Source organism: Microtus pennsylvanicus, chromosome 3 (genome assembly GCF_037038515.1).
Source record: "Microtus pennsylvanicus isolate mMicPen1 chromosome 3, mMicPen1.hap1, whole genome shotgun sequence".
Lineage (NCBI taxonomy): Eukaryota > Metazoa > Chordata > Mammalia > Rodentia > Cricetidae > Microtus > Microtus pennsylvanicus.
Window position 1 is genome coordinate 71,464,144 of NC_134581.1, and position 15,996 is coordinate 71,480,139.

General features: G+C 49.4%; 1 protein-coding gene across 2 annotated transcripts in view; it reads right to left on the bottom strand.

The window, feature by feature from the left end:
- Window positions 1-2,653: 2,653 nt before the first annotated feature.
- Window positions 2,654-15,996, bottom strand: part of Drd2 (dopamine receptor D2) — a 66,453-nt gene continuing 53,110 nt past the window's right edge. The window contains exons 2-8 of one of the 2 annotated variants that reach the window (XM_075965989.1): window positions 15,005-15,320; window positions 10,980-11,089; window positions 9,959-10,095; window positions 8,548-8,738; window positions 7,525-7,611; window positions 5,727-6,057; window positions 2,654-3,949 (exon numbers count right to left, since the gene is read on the bottom strand). In XM_075965989.1, coding sequence (XP_075822104.1) covers window positions 3,756-3,949; window positions 5,727-6,057; window positions 7,525-7,611; window positions 8,548-8,738; window positions 9,959-10,095; window positions 10,980-11,089; window positions 15,005-15,289 — 1,335 coding nt within the window. In that variant the 5' untranslated portion in view covers window positions 15,290-15,320 and the 3' untranslated portion in view covers window positions 2,654-3,755. The remainder of the gene's footprint in view (window positions 3,950-5,726; window positions 6,058-7,524; window positions 7,612-8,547; window positions 8,739-9,958; window positions 10,096-10,979; window positions 11,090-15,004; window positions 15,321-15,996) is intronic. The other variant, XM_075965990.1, reaches the window with a different exon arrangement.

The window sequence follows — 15,996 nt, forward strand, 5'->3', positions numbered from 1 at the left end:
AGCATGACCTCACCACGGCTCTCTTCCTCACACTGTATATGCCTGGAGGCAAAGGCTACCCAGATAACCCATAATGGTATGGCTTCTTAGCCTGGTGTCTCCATAAACTCCACTTCTCTTAGCACCCTCCACCCCCACGTGACTACAGCTCTCCATTTGACCTCTACTTGGGTGGCTGGCTTCCTCTCTCTGTCTCAGCTCAGCTCCACACCTTAGGATGGAAGGTCATATGTGCCCATAAGACCAAGTTCCAAAGTAATGTTATGGTCACGTGGCTGACATTTTCCTTCTCTTCTCTTAAGATAGGCTTGTCATACAGCCCTGGCTGCCTGGAACTTGCTGTGCTAGCCTCACACTTACAGTGGCCATCTTGATTGCTCCTCCCAAGTGCCCAGATTATGTATATATGTATGTATGTACTCCTGATGGATGAGGTAAGGATGAAACTCAACTAGGCAAGCACTCTACCAATGGAGCTACACACCCAACAACCTCTATGGTGAACTATTTTTTTTTAATTAACTTGTGCTCTCTAGGGCTCCACCTGGGGTTAAAAGATCTCTCTAGAAACAGCAGTAACTGGGCAGAGGGAAGATGGGAATAGAATCTTTTCTTATCGGGATCTTCCCTGCCTCATCCTTAAAGCTGGGGATGGGTCATTTAGGTCTTCTCACTTAGAAGAGACTGTGTTTTCTCTCCCCCAGTTTCCTGCTTCACTTGGTATAGCAGAGCTACAAACGTAACAAAAGGGAAAGGATGTGCAGAAGCATCAAACACCCAGATTCTAGACTCCACCACCCGTTGCTGAGCAGGAATAGCTGTTTGTATGGACCCTTGACTATCATCCTAAAGATCTGGTCTCAAGCAGGTTTTCTTTCTCTATATATAAGAAATCAATAAATAAATCTGCCCACATTAGCCACTTCCACCTGCACTGCACAGAATGCATAAAATTCAATCAGGGGTCTGAGCTGTCACCCACCCAGGCAAACAACCTCCTCAAGTGAGTCCAGGGCATAGGAATGGCCTCCTGGGACTAGGAGAAGAGGACTATCAGGGAAGGCAAAGCCCAAAGTTGCGCTGTACAGAGAGATTCTGAAGTCACAGATTCAGACTCTGCCCTTGCATCCAGGAGGACAGAGAAGACTGGGCAACAGGTAAAGGAAGCCATGTTGTCTCTGGGGACAAGGATGATCTAAAAATGGGCTCCAGGTATGTGGGGACACTGGAAATATCAGGGAAAGGAAATGGGGAGAGAAGGCTCCCAGAGCTTCCTTCCCAAACCCAAGAGGAGCAGGGGCAGGGCCTTTTTGGAGAGCCAGAGCCTGGGATACCCCTTTCTGCTATGTGTTTTTGGTACCACTCCTCCAATCCCTTTGCTCCCAAGTACTTAAGGGGGAGAGGGTGGAGCCCAGCCCTCCCCCTGCCCACTCCAGCTGTCAATCTGCTGTCTGGAAGAAAGACTTGAAGCCTCCTGACAATTGTGGGCAACTCTCTCCTGCCCCGCCTCCCGCCCCTGCCCTGCCCTCTTCCCCTCTTCTCTCTGACAGGGTTCTTCTCTGATTGCTCTGGGGCTTGCCTCCCCACCCCACTTTCAGGGCCTCCCTTCCTCTTTCTCTTCTCTTCTCTTCTCTTCTCTTCTCTTCTCTTCTCTTCTCTTCTCTTCTCTTCTCTTCTCTTCTCTCTCTCTCTCTCTCTCTCTCTCTCTCTCTCTCTCTCTCTCTCTCTCCTCTCCTCAAGTTCTCACAGCTGGTAAACTTGAATGTCCTCACAAGACTTCTAATGATGAAACAAACTTTAAATCTCACAGCCAGGTCAAGATCATCCATCCTTAGGCTGACAGCAGGATGTGTATGTTTGGGGGGGGGGGGTTAGTAGGCAGGTACCAGCAACCAAGAGTTTCTTAGAGTTTCTGGACTCAATGGGGGTTTGATCCACTTCCAGGAGACGACCACCAACTTTTTGGTGGCCCTGAGCTACCCTAGAGGACCTGCTTTGCTCACCTTCTGGTACTAGGGTGCTCCTGGGGACAAGAGCCTTTCCCAAGGCTTAGCACTACATTCAAGTTCAGCAAGAAGATCCAAGTCCATAATTAAATGCTCAGGGCAAGTTAAGTGCTCCAAACTTTGGTGCTAAAAATATTATATTTAGCATGCAAATTATGCCCTGACAGCTGCCTAGAGCCTGAGCCCGTGGGTGCCACTACCTTGTTTGTCATTATTCCTGATTTTTAAGGTGCCAAGAACATTCCTCTCTCACTGGGTTGATTTCTAACTCTCTTTTAAGGTGTCAAGTTTCTGTGGTTGGGGCAGTGAAAACCTGCAGACCCTGCAGGCTTGGAGCTGGGAACAAGCCTGGAGTGAGAAGAGGGACACCAGTCCAGGCCGCTCCCTTCAGACATGTCCTACCTCACACTGTCCGTGCTAGAGACTGGATGAAGAACAGACAGACGAAAGCAAAACCGACACCTCAGGAGACACTTTTACCGCGGAGCTCCCTCTGTCCTGGTGGCTAACATTGGTTCTTCAGAGGTACCGGGATCCAGGTCCCTGGGTGTAGCTGGATTCCTGCTAATTGTTGTCCCTTTTATGCTATGTCTAAATGTTAAAGATAGTGTTGGTGGTGTTCCAGGCCACTCAAGGGCCCGTGGGAATGACTCTTGTCAAAGTTTTATTGGTTTGGTGCATGGATAGTGATGTTACAGAGTTGGAGCCCAGGGCCCTCCAAGCTGCGGCTTCCCCTCCCCCCTCAGGGCTGGACTACACCCAGCCCAATAGTGTCAGTGGCCTCCTACCCACAATCTCCTCTAAGGCAGAGGCACTGGGAAGGAGGAGAGATTGGGAAAAGAAGACGTCAGCAGGGATGTGGTAGGAGGCTACCCACTCCCCCAAAGAGCCCCAAGTTATCACCTCCAACTTGAGCTCCAACATGGGTCCGAGGCCTGACTTCCCAGGATGGTCAGCATTTGCTGTGAGGAATGGATTTGTCCAAAAACTTGACAGAGGGTAGCAGGGCAGGTTAGAGAATAGATGGAGATCAGCTATTTTTCTCCTTATGGTCCCTCAATGAGCCCTTGAGGATTAGAGTTGTTCCCCTCAAAGGGCACGGAAACCATATGGGGTGCTTTAACAGGATAGAGTACAGTGTGGTACCCACTGCTATGAAATGTAGGGGTTCACACTGGAGTTGGGGTGGAAAACAAATTTTCTGCCTCAATTTCTCTGAGGTCTGTGGAGCTATCTGGTGTTTATGTGTGTCTCCCAACACTAATGTTGCCTGGATCCTTGGCGTGTTCTCTGCTTTCCTGTGTAGCCCCCGTGAAGTCTGAAATGTCCTTCCCTCCCACCGCCTGATCCAACACAGGCAAGCAAGGACTAGGTCAAGCCAACTATCAGGGAGTGCTTGGCCACCACGCTAGATCCTGGCCTCAGCAACCCTAATGCCCCCGAGAAAGGTCAAGGAAGGCTGCTGCATCTTTGGTGCCAAGGAGACAAGGTCTGGATGGGAGCGGGGTACTCTATGAGCTGCCCTGAGCCACGAATCCAACCCCAGAGCTGATAAGATACCAGTCTCCCTGGCAGGATGAGGGTGTGTGGGCAGAGAGGGGCACCAAGCCAAGCTAACACTGCAGGGCCTGCAGGGTCAAGAGAAGGCCAAGTCCATCTGGGCCTTTCTGCCCACAGCTTGCAGGGATGAGGTCTGGCCTGCCGAGTCAGGGAAGTGGGAAGCAGCTGATGTGCAGGCAAGGGGCAGACTCAACAGTGCAGGATCTTCATGAAGGCCTTGCGGAACTCGATGTTGAAGGTGGTGTAGATGATGGGGTTCACGGCACTGTTGACATAGCCCAGCCACGTGAAGGCGCTGTAGAGGACTGGCGGGATGTTGCAGTCACAGTGTATGTTCAGGATGTGCGTGATGAAGAAGGGCAGCCAGCAGATGATGAATACACCTGGGGAGAGGGCAGGGTCAGGCTCGCCCCCGGCCAAGGAGAGGCTATCCTGACCTGAGCGGGCCCTGCTCCCTCTATGCCTGTCTGCTCTGCCACTGGCTTCCCTGGGGCACTGGGACTGCTAACTGCGTGCAGTTAGGATCACAGCCAAAGGGGCTCCCGTCTCAGATACAAATGTCCTGCTTCTGACACCTATCAGTAGGAAAGGGTCCCCACGAATTCCTTGACCTTATTATTATTTTTTCATCTGCTGAATGGACATGACATCTATCTGCTAGGGAAGGAAGTGGCTTACAAAGGGAAATGTTAGCCTTCTGACCCTCACCCATCTCTGCAAATGGACACACAGACTACGTCCCAGTTACCGTTAGAAGCAATGTTATCCTCAACTGGTGACACTGGAGAGAATGAGCTGTCAGCAGGGTGGGTTGTACAATTTAGGGAAACGGGGAGCTACTAAATTTCCATCTTGCTTAGTTTTCATAATGGCTCCGTGAATTCCATGGGAAACTAAAGTTCATGTTGGCTCCACATTGTCCCTGAGGCCACTTTACTTTTAGTAGCACAAGTAACTCTTGTTACTAAGTGTTACTTGTGTTATTTCCCACCTGTCTAGGTCCCTCAGATGGCAAGGCTGTTGCTCCAGCCTTTCCCAATTTTGCTCAGTGTTGGTAGACAAACCCTTTGTTGGTCCCACCAGAAGATCCTGCCTTCTTACACAGGCAGGCCTCAGGGCCACTTGCTCCCATTGGAAACTCAATGTGTAGGTGCAAGAGGATGTTTTAGGGACAGAGCATAGACCCTAGGGTAGAACTGGAGGACCGTCACATAGAGCCTTGCTTCAAACCCATCCCTTGCCCATCTGGGGCCTCTGCTTCTGAGCAGGAGGGCATCAGAAGCTGCCCACTCATCTGCCAAGATCTCCTGACCATCAGATGGGGTCCCAGTGTCACAGAGACGGCAAGCTCACATCCTACCCTCCTCTCCCAACTGTCTGCATCAGTCTGCTTCCTAGGTGTTGTCTGTCATTAAACAATTTTCTAGAAGTTGAAAAAAATTAATTGCACTTGTGTGTGTGTGTGTGTGTGTGTGCGTGCGTGTGTGTGCATGAACATCCATATTCCACATGAGATCAGAGGGCAACTTGGGGGTACTGATTCTTTCCGTCCACCATACAGGACTGAGGGGTTGAACTCGGGTTATCAGACTTGGTTGTGGCAAGCACCTTTATCAGCTGAGCCACCTCTCCAGGCCATAGACACTAGAGACACCTCTCAAAGGCCCATCTTATTTTTCACAGTTTTATCCCACAGGGACATGGTTGAGTGAAAATGTCTATTTCCAAATTCCTCACCTATAGTGATACTTTCCTAGCTCTGTGCTATCCTTACTATGATAACAACCCTGAGAGGCCACTTACTCCACAGACTGGGGGACTGGAAGGAAAAGACGGGGACACAGCCTGGTACACAGGCTATGGTGCCTTCCCATAGATCAGTGAAGCTCAGACACTGTAGTCAAACTGCCCAAGTTTACCATGGTCAATTCGTGTAACTACTCAAAGTCCTGGTTTGCCCTTCTGTACAGTGGGCACCATAAGAGGTTCTACTGAATATTGACTGACTGTAACGAGTGTGACCTGTTACTAAGGAAGTACACAAGCCATGCCCCTCTAGCCATGGTCATCAAGACAAGAGTCTGGGATTGCAGGGGTTACCCTTTCCCCTACCGAGGCAAGCCATAGCAGGGCTGTCACTGTCAGCCTGATCTGACTCACCAAGTACAATGGCAAGCATCTGTGTGGCTTTCTTCTCCTTCTGCTGGGAGAGCTTCCTGCGGCTCATTGACTTAAGGGAGGTCCGGGTTTTGCCATTGGGCATGGTCTGGATCTCAAAGATCTTGGCAATCCTGGGATTGATAATCCTGGCATGCCCATTCTTCTCTGGCTTGGCAGGACTGTCAGGGTTGCTATGGAGGCCGTGGTGGGATGGATCGGGGAGAGTTAGCTGGTGGTGACTGGGCGGGATGGGGCTATACCGGGTCCTCTCTGGTGGACTGGTACTCGACAGCATCTCCATCTCCAGCTCCTGGGCTCGGCGGGCAGCGTCCTGTGGTGGAGGCAGAGAACTTAGGATGAAATCTCTGGGCAGAAGTCACCAAGCCTTGGCTTTCCTGCCCTTCTGCACACTCCTGCAAACAACAGGGTGGCTCTGCAAGGAAAACAGAGAAGGCCATCACTGGGAGGCAGGGCCATCTGAATACAGCACTTACCGCAGTCACTCCTGAACCACTTCCTTATGAAGCCTCAATACCCTAGAAACACTTGGGTGCTATTACCCAGGGACTTCTCTTATTTTTAACCTGAGTGACATTTTCTGGGTTTTAACTAAGGGCCAGACACCAATCCAGATGTTAAGATAAGTCCCTCCCTGACTGACATTCAATCTTAACTCACCTTTAAGAACTCAGTTCTGACTACATGGAAATCATGTTCCCCACGCGCCCTGCCAGGCTGGAGTATAGACTCCTGCACCAGCACGGGCTTGTGGGCTGACTAGCCTTATCCAGAAACCAAGGGCTGAGCTGGAAACTCAGTAACGTCTCTGCTGGGCTGACCTGGAAGGTCCAGCACAGACCCACACATGGCTTCCAAGTTCTTCTTTAGACTCCCTTGTCCTGGGCGTTGGTTGTCTCAGACCAGCCTCTGAAATACAGCCTAGGTGCTCAGATGACAAAAATGGGCTGCTGCCTTGAATATAACCTGAGGTCTCTTTTAGTGTCTGCTTCGCAAATGGTTCATTAAAGACTTATCCCTGGGAGGCAGGCCCATTGTGGGGACCCTGCTAACTAAGAGACATATTTCTGGACTTTAGATATAGTCCTCCATGGGTTTCCTGGACAGCAGGGGGATGAAAGGCCTGCTTTTTGAACTCTGGTGCTAGCTAGTACCACGAAGGGCTCAGGTATGCTATGTATGCACGTACAGGTTTTACTTATAGGATATGCTTCTTGTCCATTTCCGGTGCTCTGCTCCTCCCCTACCCCACTGCCAGCTGCCAGCTCCCAGCCCCAGAGCTGCCTATCCAGAAGGTACCACACGCTGAATGGAACATTGTGGATTCAGCAGTCACATAGATCTGGACTCCAGGACATGCTCGACACTAACTGTTCAAACTTGGGTGAGCTACCTGTACTTCATGAGCCTTGGATTCCTCTTCTGTGAGCTGTAGACCAATAAGATTTACTTCCCAGGGTCACATGAGGATTTGATGGGATGACAGAAAGCATGGCAGGTGCTTGAGAAGTGGAAATAGCCCCTACTGTCACTTTTGGTAGGTTACATAAGCAGGTCATGTCTCCCAACAAGCTTCTGTGTGTCTGCACCTTGCAGACTCAGGTATCTCACCGCACCCAAACTTGAAAGTATGCAAGATGAATGTGCTCTCAGCTGATGCAAAATAGGGGTGCCAGGAGGCACTTTCCCCTTAAAATAGCTAGCGAGGTCCCAGGATCAAGAATTATGGGCTCCACTGGGGGCAGAAAGACGGCACTGGGTCCCTGGCCTGAACACTTACCATTCTCCGCCTGTTCACTGGGAAACTCCCATTAGACTTCATGATAACGGTGCAGAGTTTCATGTCCTCAGGGTGAGTACAGTTGCCCTGTGGAGTGAGCCAGCACATGGGTCACACAAGACAGTGGGGAGCAGAGGCGGTAAGGGGACAGAAACCCAAGGCAAGGGAGTCCGTGGAGAACTCGGACTCTGAGCAGAGAGGCTCAGTAATTGGAGGAATGCCGTCACAGAAGACAAGCGGGGCAAGAATGAAGGCTGGCGCTGTGATGAGAAGAGTGGGCAAGGGGAGGGGCAAAAGGACCTCGTTCTTCCTGGAGGACTCACTCGGGATCATGCCCGGTACATGCTCACATCCCTTCTCACATCAAATCTTCAGGAGCACCCTGTGAAGAGCACGTGACTCCCGTTTAACAGATGAGGAAACCGAGGCTCACAGAAGCTAAGCAACATGCCCAAGGACACACGTCAACAGAACGATGGCACCAGGGTTTGGACCTGATGCCTCTAACCGGTGAGTTCTTGCCCTTTCCATACCCACACTCTGTCTTCACTGTAGCGTTGAGTGGAAGAGGGAGATTATATGATAAAAGGGCAGGGGAAGGATAGAGGGGCAGCAGAGAGAAGGAGAGAAAAGGCAGGGGTGTAGGTGGAGGCAAGGGTAGAGCATAGCAGGTCAAAAGAGTAGTCTGGAGAAGATGGAGGAAGGGAAAAGGTTAAAGAGAGAAAGGTAGAACTACATGAGGAGGAAGAGAGAAACTAAGGACCAGACCAAGCAAGAACTGCTCTGTGCAGCCACAAAGGTCTCATGTAGATCATTCTAGTTAGCATCCATCACTGACCCACGTCTTCCCTTTCTAAAGATGCTGTCACTCTGCTGAGGTCCACACCATTGCCCAGCCCCAGGAAGCTCCTCCAGCCTAGACTTCCAACTTGCTGTGATGTCTCAGGTGCCCACCCAAGTGTGGTATGAGCCCTCTTGATAGTAGTTAGGTAGGGACCCTCGTCGGGGCTGAGGTTTGAGAACCTTGAGTGGGGTCTTCAGGTTGGCTCTGAAGGCTCGGCTGCTGCGCTTGGTGTTGACCCGCTTGCGGCGCTTGCGGAGGACAATGTAGATTTTTATATAGACCAGCAGGGTCACGATGAAGGGCACGTAGAACGAGACGATGGAGGAGTAGACCACGAAGGCAGGGTTGGCGATGATACACTCATTCTGGTCTAGAGGAAAGGAGAAACCCATATGGGCAAGGTGTCAGCAGGCTTGCCAGACCACAATGCCACCAGAGGACATTCATCCCCCTTGGTGGGAACCAGAACCAGTTTTACAGGCTAGATACTGGCTGTTGCCTGGAAATGGTAAATGCAAATAAAGGTTCAGATTTAAAAAAAAAACAAAAAACAAAAACAAAAAACAGGGTATAAATTGTTAGCAAGAAGTAAAGTTGGTACTACTGACTGCTTCCAAGTTTTTCATTCCTCTTCTCTAATTACTTGCTCGTTAGTTTTGTCCTTTCTGGGCACATAGAGCCATGATTCAGAAGAGATGACACAAGGAAACATTTTCAAAAGAGAAAGCCATTACTTTAGCCTTTCCTATATAATGGGGGAAAGAGAGGCCCTGCCACTCCATAATTTTGGTAATAGAATAATTTTACTTCCTTACTGAACTAGCTTAGCCATGTTTTAGTGTTTAATAGGCATCCACAGTCCCTTCCAGGTTGACCAAACGTGTGTTACTATCAAGCCCATTCTGGATTAATCAAGTATAACTAGCCGTTTCCACATTTCTGGGGACTCCTGTGGCGCCTGTATTCTCAACTACTCACTTGTGGAGCTTCACTCTAGCCTATGAACCACAGAGCTGCCTTGTAACTCTTGTCTCTCTGCTGAGAAGCATCCTCATACTGCAAGTTTTCTGTTCCTCCTTTGTCTGAGATGCTCCTGACTCTGCCCCACACAGGAAGGGCATTGGGGTTGGCTTACTTCCTACTTGTTTGTAGCTTTTTTGATCCAGGCAGCATGGGACCTTGACTCGGCTGACCCACTGGGTTTCAATCTCATCCCCTAAATACCACAATCAGAGATGGATGGAGTAAGCTCCCTGCTAAACATACGTGAGCACACACACACATGTGCAAGGCTATCTGGCTTACTTCAACATATTAAATGATGTTGAAAGTGGTCAGACTCCCTCCTCAGCCATTTTCCCAGTCCCCCAGACAGTCCCAATGTGCGTGGAGTCATTCTTTCCTCTCCTGCCCAATCTGGAGCAACTCTGAGTAAGGCAGGATCTGGGGGATGTATCCAGCCTCCTTGGGGATAAGAAGGGGCTCCCACTGGGCTCCCACCCATTTTTGCATCAAAGACTCAGCCACTCAGTGTCCTGAGTAGAGCAGAGAGGTGCAGGTCTCTGAGCCGCAGGCCAAGGCCAGACTTGCCTGTGTTGTTGAGTCCAAAGAGCAGTGGGCAGGAGATGGTGAACGACAGGACCCAGACAATGGCGATCATGACAGTGACCCGGCGCTTGGAGCTATAGCGTGTGTTGTACAGCATAGGCATGGCCACAGCTGTGTACCTGCAAAGGGGAGGGTCCTAAGTCTGGGCTGCAGGCCAGAAGATGCCTGCTTCTGCGAGAGGCACCACAGATGCCCCTTCGGCTCAGTTCTCTGATGTCTGAGGAATTCACTCGGTCAGCCCTTCCCCTGTCCCCGCCTTCAAACACACAGTCAAGCTCTTACTGAGCTGCAGCTCCTGGGGACTCTTGGGCTGTTACACTAATTAATCTCCCCACCTGAACTACAGACTTCCTGATGGATCTTTGCACATTTGATAACATACTTACTGAACTGGACTTCAGACGGTGGAAGAATTTGGTGACGAATGGTAGTTCTGTTCCTCAGAGCAAGCCCTTAGCCCCATTTAGCAATAAGGGATAATAGTGGCAGCCATTTTTAATCCTCCCTCCACATTCCTCTACTGAGCTCTACTTAATCTGGTCTTCCAACAATCCTGTGAGGGGGAAGGGCAGGGCCTCTGGAAACCCTCATGATGTGTCTGCATACATGAGTAAAGGCTCTAAGGACACAGTTTAGTCAAGTGGGCATGGCTTGGACCCCCTTGACCATATTGCTTGTGCTGGACACAAAATTCAAACTCAACACCATGGCCTAAGGGACAGTTGGCATTTTCATGTCCAGAAAATGAACCATGGAGTTCAAATAATTTCTACAGTCTTCCCATGAGCTCCAGCCAGAACTAATTCTTTCATACAAGTTATAATCTGGGTAGTCTGTGGGGAGTCTACTCTAACCTAGCCAAACACACACACACACACGAACTCACATACATGCAGCCAGTAGTTATAGCATCACAGAGAGAGCATGACCGCGAGGAGAGGTGAGGCACTCAGCAGAAAGGTGAGTGACCAGGATCACCTCACCCCCACCCGGTTGCCCTTACCTGTCGATGCTGATGGCACACAGGTTCAAGATGCTGGCCGTGCACATCATGACATCCAGAGTGACAAAGATGTCGCAGTGAATCCTGCTGAACTTCCACTCGCCCACCACCTGGAGACAAAGCAGTGTCATGGATGGGAAGCAGGGTTGTGGAGAGTACATATCAGTGGTTCATTACTGGGAGAGGTTGGGTGACAATCTCTCTCACTCTACAAGAGAACAACCCTAGTAGCTGTATTAGCAACATTTCTGCTTTCTGCAACAAAATACCTGGAAAAAGCAGTATAATAAAGGGTTTGTTTCAGCTCACAGCTGCCCAACGTGGTGGAAAAGGCAGGGTGGGCAGCTGAAGATTGAGGCATCTGGTCATGTTGAGCCAAAGGTCAGGAAGCAAAGAAAGGTGAATGCTGGTTTCATCTGGCATTTCTCTTTGTATCCACTCCACGTAGTCTACACCATGGGCCAGCATTGCCCACATTTAGACTGGGTCTTTCCCCTTCAGGTAACTGAATCTTGAAAATTCCCTCACAGACGTGCCCGAGGTTTGTCTTCTATGTGGTCTAGATCCCATTAGGCTGACAGTCCCTGTCCATTCATCACAGAAACCTTACAGCTCATCAGCGGAGCAGCAGTGAGGAGCAAGTGGTACCTACGTGGACCTGGGGCCTGTATCCCTGACCTCTCTCCTTTCAGACATGTGAAGCTACTTTGTATACCAGAAACTTTGTGTTAGAAGAAAGATGGCTCACCCCATCTGAGTGCCTCAATTTTGAACTCTAATCTGGAAAGCACCTGCGTGATTACCTCCTAAAATTCTGGCTTTGCCCATTTAGCATCTACTCACGACACAGACTATAGCCACTCTACTCTCTGATTTTTGGCAGCACATCTCACAGATCTAAGGTGAAGTCATCCCTCCCAGGGTTAGCTAACTCTGCAAGTCTGGAGTACCCCAACCATAGAGGAAAACCTTTGGCCTCTCACAGGAGAGAGGGTGAGAAAGCCCCATCCATGTCCTGGAGCAGGGAAGCACCCACTGCGTGTTATCTAACTCAGCAGAACCCCCACAATAATTGTCAGGTGGTTCTTTCCTAACACTGTCCTTTCTTCGCTTCCTGGACATAAAATCAAACATTCCCAGGTAAGCTCCACTGGGGGTGCCCCCACCTCCCATGGATGAGGCAGCAGTTTTTCTGGGTACACCTTCTGGAGGTTCACATGAATCTTTTCCTGCACTGTGGGAGCCATCGCTGACTGAGTATCCAGCTGTAAAGCACAGATATACAGAATTCATTTTCAGAGGACCACTGGGCAGGGCACTAGGCCCATCTGGTTCACACCAGCTTTGGAGTACCTCCTGAGACTGGTATCTCGAAGCTACCTCCATGTCCCCGAGGACCCAGATGTCAAGGACCTCTTTCCCATCTGTTCTGCCCCATTTCTGCCTGCCATTCATCCTGTCTACAAAGATCTACTTAGTATGTTGGTGTGTGCTCTACTCTGACGTAGATTTCTGGAGAGAGAGGGAAATGGTCCACACAGTCCATGCTTTCTCAAGCAGAGTGTATTGTCTAAACCCTGATCAGGTTTTTCATTCATGGCATGGAAATTCCTCAGGTCCCAGGTTCAATGGGGAGAAAAGGACAAAATGCTCAATCAGTGTCGAATAAGTGATTCAATGACCCTGAAACCTTTGCAATCTCATCTCTTCTAGAAAAGGCTCACAGCAACTCTCTCTGTGAAGGATGTGAGACCTTGAAGTCCACAGAGAGGCAGGAGCTGCTCTCTCCCTTCCCTCTCTCCCTCAATTATCTAAGTGGAAAGGAGTGGAGCCAAGAAAGCCTTTCTGCATGTGGACTCTTGAAGCACCTCTAAAACAATGGTGAAAGTTATGAATAAGACATCTTTGTGTGAGACTGAGGTTCCCAGAGATCCCAGTACAGTTGGTGCAGAGATTTGTCCCTGTCCCACATGGTGGCTGAAAGCCAACAGAATACACAGACAGAGCCCTGAGCGGAACGTGTTTCCCTCTGGAAAGAGAGTGACTCTTTGCCTGTGCACAAAGAGGGGAAGAAGGGGGAAGTGGGAAGATCAAAGGGAAGTTGAGGGATTCTAAGTATCTGTCACCATTTCACCTTCATCCACCTTGTTATGTAGTATGATCCATGAACCATCCCAGGCACTTTGTACATCAGGATACATTTGATTTTCAAACATTCCTACAAGGTAGGGACTGTTGTTCCTCCTAACTTACAAGCAAGGGGTCAAGGCACACAAAGGTTAGTTGTACTCCTATTTCCTCCATCATTGTGCTGTGATTGTTTGAAGTATAGGACCCCCCCCCTTTTTAAGGGAACAGGAGCAGATCAAGCCTGAGAATTAGGAGGTTCTTCAGGGAGAGTTTTGCACAGGGTTTGGAATGGACAGAGTCCAGGAGCCTCACAGACAAGAGAGTCATAGAGGAGCCGCAGTGGGAGCCTGTGGTGGTTAGTTCTGGTTCTCAACCAGCTGCAACCTACGCTCAACTGAAAAGAGAGCCTCACTGAGAGCAGGACTGGCCTATGTCCATGCCCAAAACTCTGTGGTTTTGGCTGGATTTATTGAGGTAGAATGACCCACCATGGATGTGGGTAGCTTTATTTCATAGGCAGGGCCCTGACCTGTATCAGAGTAGAGAGAGCAGCCAGGCCATGATGGCACATGCCTTCAATTCCAGCACTCGGGAGGCAGAGGCAGGCAGATCTCTGTGAGTTTAAGGCCAACCTGGTCTATAGAACAAATCCCAGGACAGACTCCAAAGCTACACAGAGAAACCCTGTCTCAAAAAACAAAATAGAGAGCAAGCTAAGCATTTGCACATGTACCACATGTATTTCTATCTGCTCTTGCCTGTGAATGAGATACACCAGTTGCTTCAAGTGCCTGCCTTGGCTTGTCCCAGCAATGGTCTGTAACTTGAATTATGAGCCAGAATAAATCCTGTCTGCCCTAAGTTGCTTTTTATCAGAGTATTTTCTAGCAACAGAAACAAATGACAACAATATTCCAAACCTAGGCTTCTTCCCATGTACCCAGACTTGAGACTGCCACCTGCCCTGGATAGGCCACCCAGGCTTCCAGGCAGAAAAAACATTTGTGCCCACTGAAATTCCCCAGTCCCCCGTATCTGCTGGCTAGGACTGGAGAGTGACCTCGGGGAGAAGGGAGCCACTTTGGAACTTCTCCACCAGCAGCTGTCCACTTCACTGGGAGACTTTGGTCAAGATGGACCAGACCGCTTTTCCTCAAAGCCTCTGGTTCCTATTCCAGGAACTAAGCATAGAACTGTCCGTTCTTCATTTCTCCATCAGTGTCCACAATGTGTGAGCCACAGGACTCTCAGCAGGGAGCTGCCTGCCCTCCAGCTTGAGGGACAGCTGTGCTCTGTCCTGGGAGGCTACACTATCCTCCCCGAGGAAAATGACTGCAGCTTGGGCAGCTCATGGTCACCTCTAGCAGGATCCAGGCACCAGAATAAACTGGGGAGAGGAGATAAAGGTCACACAGAACAGCAGCCCCAGTGTCTGCAATGTGGAGAGAACGACGAAGAGTTTCAGGCCTCAGAGCACATACAATGTCCCCTCTTTAGGGATTCTCACTTCTAGTACAACCCACTGAAACAATTCCAGGGCGATGCAAGATTCTAACGTGGACCTTCCAGCTGTGTGAGTAGAGAAGATATTTATCTTCTCTGACCAGCTGGTACATCATCTGCAAGATGGTCACAGTGCCAGCTCCCTGCAGGGCTGCTTTGAGGAGTGTATAGGAAGATTCTGTATATAAAATTGCTATCCATGGCACCATAGGCTTAGAAAGTACACTATGAGTGAAGGTCATAATTATTATGACTGTCTAGCCCATAAAGAGAAAGATGAGTCCAGAGGAGAAGGAAAGGCTACCTGGGGGAAGTGGCAGAAACCACTGGAGTTTAAGAATCCAGCCTCCAGGACTAGGTCCTCCTAGAGGAAGGCAGGGACCCAGACCTACCTCCAAGTAGACGACCCAGGGCATGACCAGTGTGGCTACCAGGAGATCGGCCACAGCAAGGCTGACTATCAGGTAGTTGGTGGTGGTCTGCAAAGCCTTCTCTCGGGATACAGCCATGCACACCAGCACATTGCCAAAGACGATGATGAAGATGAGGAGGGTGAGCAGCATGGCATAGTAGTTGTAGTGGGGCCTGTCCGCCTTTCCTTCTGACCCATTGAAGGGCCGGCTCCAGTTCTGCCTCTCCAGATCATCATCGTACCAGGACAGGTTCAGTGGATCCATCGGGGCAGCGGGGCCACTGGGTGGCAAGGTTCTGCTTGGGAGAGATGAACACAGAGAGTGAACGGGAGGGCTTTCCAGGCATGCTTCCTCTCAGTGTGGGGTTCCCCGAAGAAAACCCAAGCACTAGCAGAGTAGAGACTTCTCCAACTTGGGATTTTTATGCTTATATTCAGTGATCTTATAATGTTGAGGCCTGCTTCTGCTCTTCTAGCAGATGGTATAATAATGAAAAGCACACATTTCTTCAAGTGTAATGAAACAAATACATTTCAAACAAACTACTTATCCATTCTTTCACGTGCTCAACCTACTCATGTTCACAGTAAACTAGTTGGGAGTTCCAGTATCTGATGGTAGAAACAGGAACAAGCACTCATTAATTCCTGATGTTATTAACATTTATTAATCATCATTCTATATGTGACTAGAATATACAGGCAAACCAAAAAAATAATGGTTTTGTATCTTACATTCTAGAAGAAGTAATAGCTACTGTGCTCAGTGGCACAGACCTGAGATTCCAGTTGCTTCCAAAACTAATGTAGGGGGACAGAGATTTCAAGGCTATCCTGGGCTACAGCGTGAGTTCAAAGTCATTCTGACAACTTACTGAAACTCTGTCTCTCAAAAATTCAAAGATGTTTTAGTACACTTCAATAGTAGGTAGTTTGCCTAGTATATACAATGCCATGGGTTCAATCTATAAA